This window comes from Mastomys coucha, unplaced genomic scaffold (genome assembly GCF_008632895.1).
Source record: "Mastomys coucha isolate ucsf_1 unplaced genomic scaffold, UCSF_Mcou_1 pScaffold20, whole genome shotgun sequence".
NCBI classification, from domain to species: Eukaryota; Metazoa; Chordata; class Mammalia; order Rodentia; family Muridae; genus Mastomys; species Mastomys coucha.
The window spans coordinates 116268226-116282561 of record NW_022196903.1 but is presented as its reverse complement, the minus strand read 5'-3'; the positions used below and the strand labels follow the sequence as shown (position 1 = coordinate 116282561).

The window sequence follows — 14336 nt, the reverse complement described above, 5'->3', positions numbered from 1 at the left end:
AGCAGATGCTGGAGAGGTTGTGGAAAAAGAGGAACACTCCTTCATTGCTGGTGGGATTGCAAGCTGGTGCAACCACTCTGGAAATCAATTTGGCAGTTCCTCTGGAAATCGGACATAGTTCTACCAGAGGACCCAGCTATACCACTCCTGGGCATATATCTAGAAGGTCCTCCAACATGTAATAAGGACACATGCTCTGCCATGTTCATAGCAGCCTTATTTATAATAGCCAGAACCTGGAAACAACCCAGATGTTCCTCAACAGAGGAGTAGATACAAAAATTGTGGTACATCTACACAGTGGAGTACTACTCAGCTGTTAAAAACAATGAAGTTATGAAATTCTTGGGGAAATGGGTTGATCTGGAGAATGTCATCCTCAGTGAGGTAACCCAATTACAAAAGAACACACATGGTATGTACTCTCTGATAAGTGGATATTAGCTCAGAAGATCGGAATACACAAAGCACAATCCATAAACCACAAGAAACTCCAGAAGAAGGAAAACCAAAATGTGGACATTTCATTCCTTCTTAAAGGGGGAACAAAATACCCATGGAAGGAGTTGCAGAGACTAACTATGGGTCAGAGACTGTAGGAAGGACAATCCAGCCTGATATAGCTGTCTCCTGAGAGGCTCTGACAGTACCTGACTAATACAGAAGTAGAGGCTCACAGTCATCCATTGGACTGAGTACAGGGTCCCCAGTGAAGGAGCTAGAGAAAGGACCCAAGAAGCTGAAGGGTTTGTAGCCCCTTAGGATGAACAACAATACAAACTAACTAGTACCCTCAGAGCTCCCAGGGACTAAACCATCAACCAAAGAGTACACATGGTGGGACTAATGGCTCCAGCAGCATATGTTTGGTAGATGGCCAAGTCGATCATCAATGGGAGGAAATGCCCTTGGCCCTGTGAAGGTTCTATGCCCCAGTGTAGGGGAATGTCAGAGCCAGTAAGCAGGAGAGGGTGGGATGGTGAGCAGGGGGAGGGGAGAGTGTACAGGGGTTTGTTCTTGTTGTTGTTGTTTGGTTTTTGGTTTTTTGGAGGGGAAACTGGTAAAGGAGATATTGTATGACATGTAAATAAAGAAAATATTTAATTAAAAAAAAAGAGAGAAAATGGTAGTCAATATAACCCAGCAAGCAAGATAACAAAAGTATAGGTTAATCTGAAAACTTTATCCATGATAGATGTCCAAGAAGAAAATATGAAGATTTTGGAAGTAAGTCTTAAAAATATATAAACCATGTACAAATAAAGATATAAAAAGGTAGATGGAAGTTTTATATCTGAAATATAAGTTTTAGTATTCTGTGATATTAATTACATCCTCCTTAGGCAACAGAGATATCAGTGACCCCCTCAAGGGGGAGAAACTGAAATGAAATGGAAAAATAATCTCTCACAAAGATCCTAAATGTCAGTAGATCAATGCAATCCCCATCAAAATTTCAACATTCTCCATTAGATAAATGAGTCCCAAAGAATCTCAAAATTCATACAGAAGCACAAAAGATAGCCATAGCAATCCTGAGGAAAACAGAATAGCGTTGGGTGTATCACAATCCCTGACTTCAAGCTGGACTGCAGAGTGTGGTACCAGCACAAAAACACACATGTCCATTGATGGACAGAAATGGGAACCCCAAATATAAATCAACACAGCTACAACCACCTGATTTCTTGCCATAAAATACGTATCAGAGGAAGATAGCCTCTTCAACAAACTGTACTCAAAAAATAAGGTGCTAACATGCAGAAGCTAGATACCTAGCCATTCTATATAAAACTGACTCCAAAATAGAGTCTCAATGGCCTCAACACCTTACTTACACAACCTGAATCTGAAGTACAGAAAAAAGTAAGGGGAAATTTTCAAGATGGAGGCATAGGATGAAGTTCCTGAATAGGAATGAGAGCTTCTGTACAGGGAAGAAGACAGCTGAGTGAAGAGTGAGATCTGCTTAGAAAGGCAGGAACCCCCAGACAAGCTTCCATGTCCCCAGAAAATAAGTGTTTTCCAACGGTATCTTGCCAAAGACAATAAACTATGCCTATTTAGGGCCATATGGTGTATTCCAAAAACACCTCAATTACAAATGCCACAGACAGTAGAGAAACAGCCTACTCGAAGCCAAAGTGATGTACAGTCTTAAATACTTCCCTTTCCTAAACCTAAGCCATACACCTTCTAAGTCCACATTTCCAGCTCTGTTTACTAGCAAAATATATATATATATATATATATATATATATATATATATTTAAGTCTTGAGAAAATTACACTACACGCTAACACATTGAAAGTGTGCACTGCTCTTGCAGAGGACTAGAGTTCAGTTTCCAGGACCCATGACCTGTGTCTCACAACCTACGATGCTCACATTCACACCATATAACACTTTAAATTAAAAATAAAAATCTTATACACACACACATACACACACACAGTTGAACATGACTTTATTCAACTGAGATGCTTACATTCACACCACCAGATTTTCTTCATTTCCCAGGAGCTCCCTTCTGTTGCTAATAAAACTCAACTCAACCCCATATTGACCCTCCCTGAAACTTTTTTCTTTGTTGAAGCTAGGCAGCCACACATACCAATTATGCCTGACTGGACACCTCTAAAAAGGACTCCACAGGCAGCTGGTAGTGACTGCGTGGTACAACGTCATATCCCCATAGTGGATGGGATAGATCTACCTGAAAATCTAGTTGGAAATGTTGGTTTTAGGCACGCTAAGTTTTACCTTCCAAGAGTGAGTCCCATTTTGTACACTCCAGTTCAGTATAGTTCAGTTCTTTTATAATTCTTCTTTCTTCAAGAAGCTGAGAATATTTTGTAAACAAAGCTGTAAAATACAATAAAGTCATTCATTTTTCTGGTAGTACTATGATTCGACTCCTTTTGTTTTTTACTTTCTTACATTCTTTATAGAAACAAAATCTATAAATGTCCAATTACCTGAGTAGTTTAGAGTCTGCCTAGGAAATATTCCCCATCACCATTAGCTGAGTGTGGTGGTGGTAGTCCTAGTACTTGGGAATTAGAAGGAAGATTAGAAGTTTTGGGTCATCCTTAACTATGCAAGTTAGTATGGTTAGTTATCTGCTTGGTTGGATAATTGCTTGGCTTAGTTATTTTAGTTGGTTGATTAGTTTAGTTGGTTGATTGGCAGGTTAATTGGTTAGTTAGTTAATGCCTAGCCTGGGATGCATGAGACCCTACCACACACAAAAAAATCCCATCACCCTTTAGTCAACACAACCCTACTCCTATTGGACCACAGATATCTCCAAGAAAAGTTGGAAGGAAGGGACAGATCCCTCATCCTGGGTATTCATCAACATTTAATGGAGGGCACACTGAAAGACTACATCTTAGGTCATAAATTCTTTAAATATGTGCATAGCCCAGAAAAGGTGAGGGAGAAATGAGCTGAGACTAGTTCTGGGTTTCCTAAGGATGGGAACTATAAAAGAACCTAACAGTGATCGAAAGGACTGTGTTTGCATTCTCTTCTTTCCTTTCCCTCCCTCTACCCCAGCTAGCCCTTTATTCTCAGTGTCCTCACACGGTCATTGAGTCCCTAACCTGAAAATGACTCACCATTCCTGGAGAAATTGAATTTTTATCTCCCACTCATTTCTTGAGTTGCCCACCACATTCAGACTTTTATTTTTGCTAATTTACCAAACTAGTCTTGAAATGGACTGTCAGTGACTCTTCCTGTACACTAATCAGACCTCTCCCCAAGGGACTTCCCAAATTCCCCAAGCCTGGTTCTTTCCTCCTTTACTCGTGGAGGATGGTGGCTCCCTCCAGTTTTACCTGCTGCCTGCTGCTGCTTCCTGTGCTCCTTCCTAAGTGTCCCTTCCCCACTCACCTCTCTGAAAATGGGATGCGACACACAACTCTATCTGTATTTCTCTTTCTCCTTTAAATCCCTCTTCCTTAGTGATATTGTGTTTTCCTGGGTTGGCAGGGTTGGAGGTTGGGGGAGTAGGGATTTGGAGGAGTGTTGTTTTGGAGTTTGGGGGGGGCACTGTTTGGTTGTTTATCTATTTTGGTTATTTGCTGCATATAAAGGAAGGTCTTTTCAAATCTACTCTTCTTTCCTAAAATATGTTAATATGCATCCAACTAAATCTGTGCATCTGAGGTGATCATAAACAAAACTTAAGTCATCATATTTCAACCCAAGCCTGCTGCTCATCTTTTTCCTCTTCAAATAACTTCATGACTGTTGACTTTATGAGATCAGAATATTAAAGTCATGTGTTGTTTCTTTGTGTCCCCTAGTTCAAAGCAATCAATATTAACCAAAACTTTACCCACTTTTTGGTTGAAGTTACCTTCTCTCCTGTGCATCACTAGCATGACCCTTAGATCAAGCCTCCATCACTTCTCAAATGGATTCTCAATTAGTCTTATAATATCTCCTTCCCTTCATTTTTACATATCTGTGATAGCACACTTCTATAACTCAATTTTAATTTTAATCATTTCCTACTTCAGATTCTTCAACAGTTCTCAATGTCTGTGGCACATTGTAAAAGTGGACATACTTTTCAACCTTCCCTACACACACATCTACTAGGATTATGCCTTTGCAGTTCCATACTCAAGACACTGGGTCTATTTTACTTCTCTATTGCCTGACCTAAGCTAGATTGCCTGTAATTGATACACGACTCCATCAGAATGCATATGTTTACCTAGGATCATAAGAAGAATCTCCCAAGACAGCTCAGTCTTGGTGAAGCTATGGAGCAAAAATTACACCAATAATTCAATTAACCTACTAAGTTTTAGGATAGATTATGACTCAGCAACAGTTACTAAAAAATAAATATATATATAACAGAGAGGAAATAAGTGTAGTACAATATGCATTATTTTATGAGATGAGTTGAGATTAGAGTCCCTCGACCATTTCATTTCTTAGTTCTCCATGGAGCACAATACATTTCTGAAATGCACTGAAGATATTTGCCCATATCTTCCATGCTCCCATATGTCTATAACAGTGCCAGCACACAACAGATCTAGATGTCATCCTTCTGGATTTTCTTATCCCCTGAGCTTACTTCTTACTTTTTACCTCCATATCATCATCCATATGATTTTTTAAGCACTGGTTCACTTGAATATTCTCAAAATTTCTTGAGAGTAGGGGCCAGCATGTGTGCTCTCTGACATGCTGCCCAATACATAGTAAATGGATATTACTAATTATTGAATGCTAAATAAAACATCTACACAAAATACACTTTATGGTTTTTAATTTTTGATGAATGTGAAAGCTAATTTACAGATAAATACAGCTTTCTACCACTGTCTACACCAAGGAGGGATGGCAGATCCACAACCCTCTGTGTCCCTTACCCACAAGCAGAGAGCTTGTCTCCAGGTAGTGCTCTGACCAAGGGACTTGGGTGAGATTGGCATTTTCTCTCCAGTGACTTTCTAAGGCGGGACCAGCCAGGAGGCACAGGCCTCAGAAGTGGCAGGGCAGCTGGGACAGGATCCTTTCCACCTAGGAGGGACAGCAGATCCACAGCCCTCTCTGCACATTTCCCGCAAGCAGAAAGCCTGTCTCCAAGGTGTGCTCTGACCCCAGGACTCCGGAGGAAGGACTGATCCACAGCCATCTGCACCCAAGTTTTACCAGAGGAGAGCTGATCTCCCAGAAGTGCTGACACAGGCTTACAGACCCACAGGAGGAACAAGCTCCAGCCAGAGACAGCAAGAACATCTAATACCAGAGATCAGCAGATGGCAAAAAGCAAACACAAGAATCTTACCAACAGAAACCAAGACTACTTGGTTTCATCAGAACCTAATACTCTCACCACTGCAAGTCCTGGATATCCCAAAACACCGGAAAAGCAAGATTTGGATCTAAAAATCATACCTCATGATAGTGGTAGAGAAATTTAAGAAGGAAATAAATACCTCCCTTAAAGAAATACAGGAAAACACAGGTAAACAGGTTCAAGCCCTTAAAGAGGAAACAAAAATCTTTTAGAGGATTACAGGAGAACATGAGTAAACAAGTAGAACCCCTTAAAGAAGAAACATAAAAATCCCTTAAAGAATTACAGGAAGCACAACCAAACAGGTGAAGCAATTGAACAAAACCATCCAGGACCTAAAAATGGAACTAGAAATAGTTAATAAATCAGAAAGAGAGACAACTCTGGAGATAGAAATCCTAGGAAAGAAGTAAGGAACCATAGATGCAAGAATCACCAACAGAATACAAGATATAGAAGAGAGAATCTCAGGTGCAAAAGATATCATAGAAAGCATTGACACAACAGTCAAAGAAAACACAAAATGCAAAAAGTTCCTAACCCAAACATCCAGGAAATCCAGGACACAATGAGAAGACCAAACCAAAAGATGATAGGTATAGAGAGGAGTGAAGACCTCCAACTTAAAGGGCCAGTAAATATCTTCAAGAAAATTATACAGGAAAATGCAAATCAAAACAACCCTGAGATTCCACCTCACACCAGTCAGAATGGCTAGGATAAAAAACTCAGGTGACAGCAGATGTTGGAGAGGTTGTGGAGAAAGAGGAACATTACTTCATTGCTGGTGGGATTGCAAGCTGGCACAGTCACTCTGGAAATCAGTTTGGCGGTTCCTCCGGAAATTGGACATAGTACTATTAGAGGACACAGCTACACCACTCCTGGGCATATACCCATAAGGTCCTCCAACATATAATAACGACACATGCTCCACTATTTTCATAGCAGCCTTATTTATAACATCCAGAACCTGGAAACAACCCAGATGTCCCTCAACAGAGAAGTGGATATAGAAAATGTGGTACATCTATATATGGAGTACTACTCAGCTATTAAAAACAATGAATTTATGAAATTCTTGGGGAAATGGATTAATCTGGAGAATATCATCCTGAGTGAGGTAACCCAATCACAAAAGAATACACATGGTATGCACTCTCTGATAAGTGGATATTAGCCCAGAAGTTCAGAATACACAAAGTACAATCCACAAACCACAAGAAACTCAAGAAGAAGGAAGACCAAAGTGTGGATACTTCATTCCTTCTTAAAAGGGGGAACAAGGGTGGTGGAGGTACACGCCTTTAATCCTAGCACTTGGGAGGCAGAGGCAGGTGGATTTCTGAGTTCGAGGCCAACCTGGTCTATAGAGTGAGTTCCAGGACAGCCAGGACTACACAGAGAAACCCTGTCTTGAGAGAAAAAAAAAAAGGTTGGGGAGGAACAAAATACCCATGGAAGGAGTTGCAGAGACAAACTATGGAGCAGAGACTGAAAAAAGGGCAATCCAGAGACTGTTCCAACTGGGAATCCTTTCCATATTCAATCATCAAACCCAGACACTTTTGTGGCTGTCAGCAGGTGCTGGCTGACAGGAGCCTGATTAGCTGTCTCCTGAGAGGCTTGACCATACCAAACTAGTCATCCACTGGACTGAGCACAGGGTCCCCAATGAAGGAGCTAGAGAAAGGACCCAAGGAGCTGAAGGGTTTGCAGTCCCTTAGGACGAACAACAATATGGACTAACTAGTACCTTCAGAGCTCCCAGGGACAAAACCACCAACCAAAGAGTACACATGGTGGGACTAATAGCTCCAGCAGCATATGTATAGTAGAGGATGGCCAAGTTGGTCATCAATGGAAGGAGAGGCCCTTGGCCCTGTGAAGGTTCTATGCCCCAGTATAGGGGAATGCCAGGGCCAGGAAACAGGAGAGGGTAGGTCAGTGAGCAGGGGGAGGGGGGAGGAAACAAAATTTTGTTTTGTTTTGTTTTGTTTTGTTTTTTCAGAGGGGAAACTAAGAAAGGAGATATCATATGACATGTAAATAAAGAAAGTATCTAATAGAAAATTGCAAAAAAAAAAAAAAAGAAATCCACTGTTTTCTAAATTAGCTTTCAGATCTCACAGAGTAAGGACAGAAAAAATTATATATTTAAAAGGAGCTCCACTGGAGCACTGTCCCTGGAATAACCTGGTCCATGACTTATCCCCTATCCATTCCAAAAGAGGAGCATCTGTGTGTCCAATGGGGCTGGCATCTTTTTTTTTTTTTTAATAGTGGCCTTATTTATTTATTTATTTATTTATTTTTAAGTTTTATTGCATTATAATGAGAAAAGTTACATGATTTCAATTTATCTGAATTAGTTAACATTTAAAAACATATTTTAAGTAAATAGAATTAAATCACATTATTGTTTTCTTTTTGTACCCCAATTCCTCCCAGAGACCCCCCTTTAATACCTTCAATATCTTTTTTGTCATATTCTTTAAAATTCATAAAATATTATAACAATAAAAATGAGTATTATAAAAGTTGTTTGATATAAAACAATCAATTTAGCAATCTTATGTAGATGCTTGTCTACGACAATACTGAAAATACATACATTTTTCTCAATATAAATTTTAAATACTCCAAACATATTAACTGTATATTTCAAAATAATACATCACTATTAATATTTTCTTAAATGAACATAAATATATAAGGTGGTTTTGTTTGTTTGTTTGTTTTATATTTAATAGAGCTTAAAATCTTGGCTCTTACTGTGGTAACTTGATACAAGAGTTACAAACTTCAAGCATTCAGTCTTACTCTTTGTTGTTCTCTTGCAAAACCCCTCCCAATTTAATTGTCTACATTTCTTTTGGGTACATTAATACTTTTAAAATATGTAAGCTGTTCTGAAAGCCATAGTATAGTATAAAACCATGAAATAAACAAGACTACTAATAGAGAGGCTAAGATAGGAGAAGCAAGGTCTCAATGCTGTCGAGGAGACACGGATTCCTCCTCAGTCCTGAGATCTAATGATCTCACAGATGCTCCATGCTTCTCTAGCCAGAATGGATTCCATCATTACAGAATAGTAATTCTGAAACAGATCAAATTCCCCAACATTATCCATCGCCCCAGAATAGGTTTCTTTTCCGGGTTTCTGGGTAGCTGTCTAATGGATACTTCTCTCCTCTTTGCTTACTTATTTCATTATATACTTACTGATCAGAACACTGGAGAATAAGATCATCAACAGCAGGAAATAGATGATGAGTGAGGTAAAGAGGACCTTAGAGAATTTGTGACAACTTTTCTGAGATGTGTTCTTCTTTTGGGGAGCTGAAAGACAAGCAAAATTCATTTCCTGAGTTCTGCTATTTCCTCTCCTTTCTACTATTCTAGTTCTGTGCCTGATAAACACTAATAATGTGATGTTTGAAATAATAAGAAAATGTAAATATGAAACAATCATGTTAATTATAGAGACATTCTAAAATATAAAATAATTCATTCTTGATTTTGAGAATTATTGTTGCCAATATTTTGATATTCATCTTCCAACAAGTTTAAAGCTCTCATACATAAATACATATTTTCCACAACTAGCACATCATAAATACTGATTTGTGACTATCATTTTCTTTGACATTAAATCATAAATTGTCTTCCCTTTATAATTTTTTTATTTTATTTTTGAGACAGCATCTTGGTATATACCCAAGGTAGACTGAATTCATTACGTAGTCCAAGCTGGCCTCAAACTTATAGCAAACCCCTGTCTCAGCCTCCTGGGTTTTGCTATTACAGGCATGGGGCAACACATCCAACTGTTTTTTTTTTTTTAATATCATCATCATGTCTTCTTAATCAGTTTTATGAAGACTGCATAGCATTTCATTATATACTTTTAAAGTCTTCTGGCCTGCTTCCAACTTCAAAGTATGTGATAGTCAAGAAGTCTTTGTATACCTTTGTATACCTTTATGGTAAAAATTGCTACAGTTTTAGTCACCACTTCTAAAAGAGTTACAATACTTTCCAACCATGTGTAAGGTCCTGTGTTCTGTCTCCATCACTGGCATGAGAAGAGAGAAAGAAGCTACCCCCAACACTTAGATGCCAAACAAATTATGCTATGTTACCAAATAGAGAGCTGGGAATTATTATACTGTGGTCTAACTTTTGAAACAATATGGTACACATATTTATGTGTATTTACATGTAGAAAAGATACGATATACTCATATGGTGTCATTTTTCTCTAGATGATAAAAGTAAAGACAACACTTTCTCTTTTCCGTTGTACAGTCCCATGACTTTCACTCTGTTGTACAGTCCCACGACCTTTCACATCTATCTCCATGCAACACACTAGGCTGAGGCTCTCGGGACCGGCAGACATGGCAGCATCTAAGACCCTCCTCCGTCTTTGTCCTTTACTGAATCACTAACTGGGAGCAGCAGAAAATGCTTTCTTACCTGGCCGAAAGTCTGTGTTGATGTCTGAGGAGTCAAATTTATTTTTGAAGTTTGTGTTAACATAAATGTTTTCTGAAAACATGTTGAGAAGAAGATTTTCCCCTACCCTCAGAAGATGTGTGTCATGCCGTCTTTAAAATATCTCCTGAGCAGGAAAAAAAAACGCAGCAGCAAATTATCCCTACAGCTGCTAGGGATGAGAGACGGTAACAGATAGCTGCTCTCAGCCTGCAGCCTGAGGTCCACGCCCCTGGCCTGCAAAGGGAGTATCGCAGACCGAAAATGCACCCGTCCAATCATAGAATACCAGCTATACCAAGAACTCAGTGGGGGAGAGAGGAAAACAGGAAGGAATGGAAAAGAGGAAGCAGGGCATTAGAGAAGTCAAACTCCCTACCCAGTTGAGATTCGGACACTCACCCTGAGCCACCCTCCACAGTAAAGCCTCCTTTACCCAGAGTGTGCCAGTCTCTACTCGTGATCTCCGAAGAGCTGCCAGTTGGTCTTCCTGGGGCTCTAACACCATACTCAAGTCCCTGCCATGGACAGAAGCATTCTTCATCCCAAAGGCACCTACTATACACCCTAGACTGTGGCACCGCTCAGGGACAGTGTCCTCTCTCTGTTCAGTCTCTGGAACCTGCGCCAGCTCTACCTTATGCATGGATAATCTCTTTAACCTGCCTGGGTTCTGCCATTTCTTTCACATCCTAGCAAGGATTCTGTCTTTATCTTAAAAGTCACTGAGTTTCCAGCCTGTAATCTCCACTGTCACACCCTGTGCCTTGCCTGGCTCCTAAAACCCACACCTGGTTTACCCTCTGTGAGGAAGGTCCTGTCATCCGGCTTAGTCTCCGAATCTCAGCCTGACTTGGAGCCAACACTAGGCATGGTACCCATCCTCACCTCTCCCAAATGCCAAGGTATCACCCCACGCTGCCCTCCTTGAGGACCCTCTGCTCATTCGTTTGAGGTTGTGACTTCCTGTGAGAAGTGACCTCAAGAATGAATGCCTGCCTCACCCTATTTGAGCTCAAACTCGGCACCTGCCTGCTGTCAGACACAGCTGCCCTCCTCACTGTTTGTGGACTCAGTCCTCAGTCAAGACACATTCTCATCAGTGTGCCTATATTCCTTTCACCACTTGTGGCTTCAGTTCTGCCATCAAGCCAGCCCTCTGCACAGTCAGATCATTGTCATCCTACTATGGACACCTGGCCTGACTGAAACTGAATTATTTAGTAAGCAAAGGGAAAATCACATTTTAAAAGATAGAAGAAGGGCAAGAAAATTCATAGTTCTCCATACAAGGTTCAGGGATGCAGTGATTCATGGGCACACGCCCTCCTGCCTGTAATCACTCATTCCCAGAGACTCTATCCTTCAAGCTCCTTATGCAAAAGTGAGTTCTAAAGTTACCATCTCCCTAGGGGGAAAAAATCACACACAGAGACACACTAAACAAACAAACAAACAAACAAATAGTGTGGTGGTCATTATAAAGTCACTTACAATATTGGCCAATGGTAGCCTCTTGCACAAGCCTATAAATTAGGTAGAGGGACTGCCTACACTGTAGGTGGTGCAGGAAGATGTCAAGAGAACCAAAGTTTAATTCTCCCACAGAGAATTATGCAAAGACTTTTGAACAATTATGCAAACCACTTCCCATCTCTTTACGTTATCTAGCTAAAGGATCTCTAACATCACCCTCAAAAATGTGGCATAAACAGCAAAGGAAACAATTAGCAGAGCAAAGAGACGGCTTACAGAAGGAAAGCCTATACCTTAGGAAAAAATCTTTCCCAAATGCACATCCAACAGGACTATGAAGGGGACAGAGAATTCTCAAGGGAAGAAATGCAGACAGCCAATAGACACCGAAAAATGTGTCCCAAATAGCCCCAAGAGAAATGAAATTTTAAACAAGTTTGGGATTTCATCTCACACCAATCAAAATAGATTCTATCAAAAGCACAAATGCTGGTGTGGATGCAGAGAAAGGGGACTTTACATGCTGCCAGTTAAAGCATGAACCCATAGTCACCATGGAAATCACTATGGAGTTTCTTCCAGAGCTAAAAGTAGGGGAGCCATGCAGCCTGGCCATACCACTTCTGTGTAGCAATCCAAAGAAACCTCCGTCACCACAGCACGCCACGTTTGCAGGTCCACACCCAATGCTGTGCTTTTTGCAAGAGACTACTTATGGAATCAGCCTAGATAGCCATCTACATGTGGAGAAAGAAAGTGTGGTACGTATACTCAATGGAATTTTAGCCCAACTGATAAGAACAAAGTTATAGCATTTGGAAGAAAATGGATAGACCTGGGCACTGCTACATTTAACAAAATAAGCCAAACCCAAAATAAGATATTCATGGTGCGTCTTGCTCATTTCTTCTGTCTGTTGTGTCATTTTACTCTTTACCTGTACAAGAAGGAATTTGTCTGGCTTTTTTTCCAGTCCCTACTGGGTAGCCTCTAATGGCTTTGGGATTTCCTGAGGGGCATTAGTACTTTGTTGTTTCTTGTGGGTACTTGGAAAGTTTATGATAACAAGATGATTGGGCAGGAGTGTGGGGAGGGTCTTCAGAAACACTAGTTTTGTGGTAATTCAAGTGCTTGCTCTTGACTTATCTGTCCAGGGAGAAAAGGGATGCAAGAAGATGAGTTTGAGCTCATGCCTTAGCACACACACGGTGACCACATCTCTCACTATCTACAGAAATCAACTCAAAATGGTCAGACACTTAAATGTAAGCCATGAAAACACTAGAGAAAAAAAAAAGCATGGATACATGATAAAGAAGAAATTGGGGTAGTTAAGATGGCTCAGCAGGTAAGCATGCTTGTTAACAACCCTGATGACCCAAGTTTAATCCGTGGGACTCAAGTGCCTTGGGAAATAACTGATTCCCCTATGCAAGTTGTCTTCTGACTACCCTGTGCTGGGTAAGGCTTTTTGATTTAACAGGAGCTACAGCTCTGAGAGAAAACAAACTCTTCCCCCTCCCACTGCCCCCTAGCAGCTAAGTATCTCTATAGCTAAGGGTGGATTTTGTGCCCAACTCCCATCCCCATGCTGGGATTTGAAATGATTGGTTTGTGCATTCCGTAGCCACCACTGAGTCCATATGTGCAGATATCCTGCTGTATCCAAATGATACTGTTTCCTTGTGGGGCAGTGGTCTGTTCAGGCAAACCTGGACCCAGTCGAGTATAAGTCTGGAACTCTGGTGACCCAGTGGGTGATAATTTCTACCTTCAAGGGTCGGAAAGAGTTCAGCCATGACTCCTGGGTCCCTGGCTCCTGTTTCAGTCCCAACTCCCAACATCAGCACCCCACAGGATATGTATGTTCTGTCACATAGACAATACCCCAAGCTCCTAGCATTCTAGCTGGACCCTACCAATCATAGACAATACCCCAAGCTCCTAGCATTCTAGCTGGACCCTACCCCCAATCATCTGACCACAGCCAGGCATGCCATGCTCCACAGACAGATAGCCTCCACCTCACAATATAAGGGGCAGTTTGCTCCTCCACTCTCTCTCTTGCCCTTCTCTCTTGTTCTCCCCTCTCTCTTGCTTCCTCTCTTCCTCTCTTGCTTTCTTTCTCTCTTGCCCTCTCTCTCTCTCTCCTTCTCATCTCTTCTCCTTCTTCTCCTTTCTCCCTCTCTCCACAAGGTCATGGCCAGCCTCTTCTCTCTTTTCTATAATAAAATCTCATGACTATCCATTGCCTCCTTTAACTAACACATCACGCAGCCCCAGCAGCAACAGCAGCGAGACCCAGACCCACATTTCCTCAAAGTCATCCATCAGCTTTAGATCTCATACTTTCTGCTCCCTCTTTTGCAGTGTTTCCTGAGCTTTGTGGGGAGGAAAGTTGTGGTATTATACATCCCATTTAGGGCTGAGCATTCTGCAGTCTCTTATTCTCTGCACTTTGGCTAGTTGTGGGTCTCTGAGTTAATCACCATCTACTGCAAACTGAAGCTTCTCAGGGGACAG

The 14336-nt window shown here is 40.9% G+C and overlaps 1 protein-coding gene across 2 annotated transcripts in view; it reads right to left on the bottom strand.

Annotated features, from left to right (window-relative positions):
• The window catches only part of LOC116099554 (C-type lectin domain family 4 member A-like), an 18572-nt gene extending 7949 nt beyond the window's left edge, over nucleotides 1-10623 (bottom strand). For both annotated transcript variants that reach the window (XM_031383322.1, XM_031383323.1), the window contains exons 1-3: nucleotides 10320-10623; nucleotides 9063-9179; nucleotides 2765-2866 (exon numbers count right to left, since the gene is read on the bottom strand). In XM_031383322.1, coding sequence (XP_031239182.1) covers nucleotides 2765-2866; nucleotides 9063-9179; nucleotides 10320-10401 — 301 coding nt within the window. In that variant the 5' untranslated portion in view covers nucleotides 10402-10623. The remainder of the gene's footprint in view (nucleotides 1-2764; nucleotides 2867-9062; nucleotides 9180-10319) is intronic.
• Between the last annotated feature and the right edge of the window lie 3713 nt (nucleotides 10624-14336).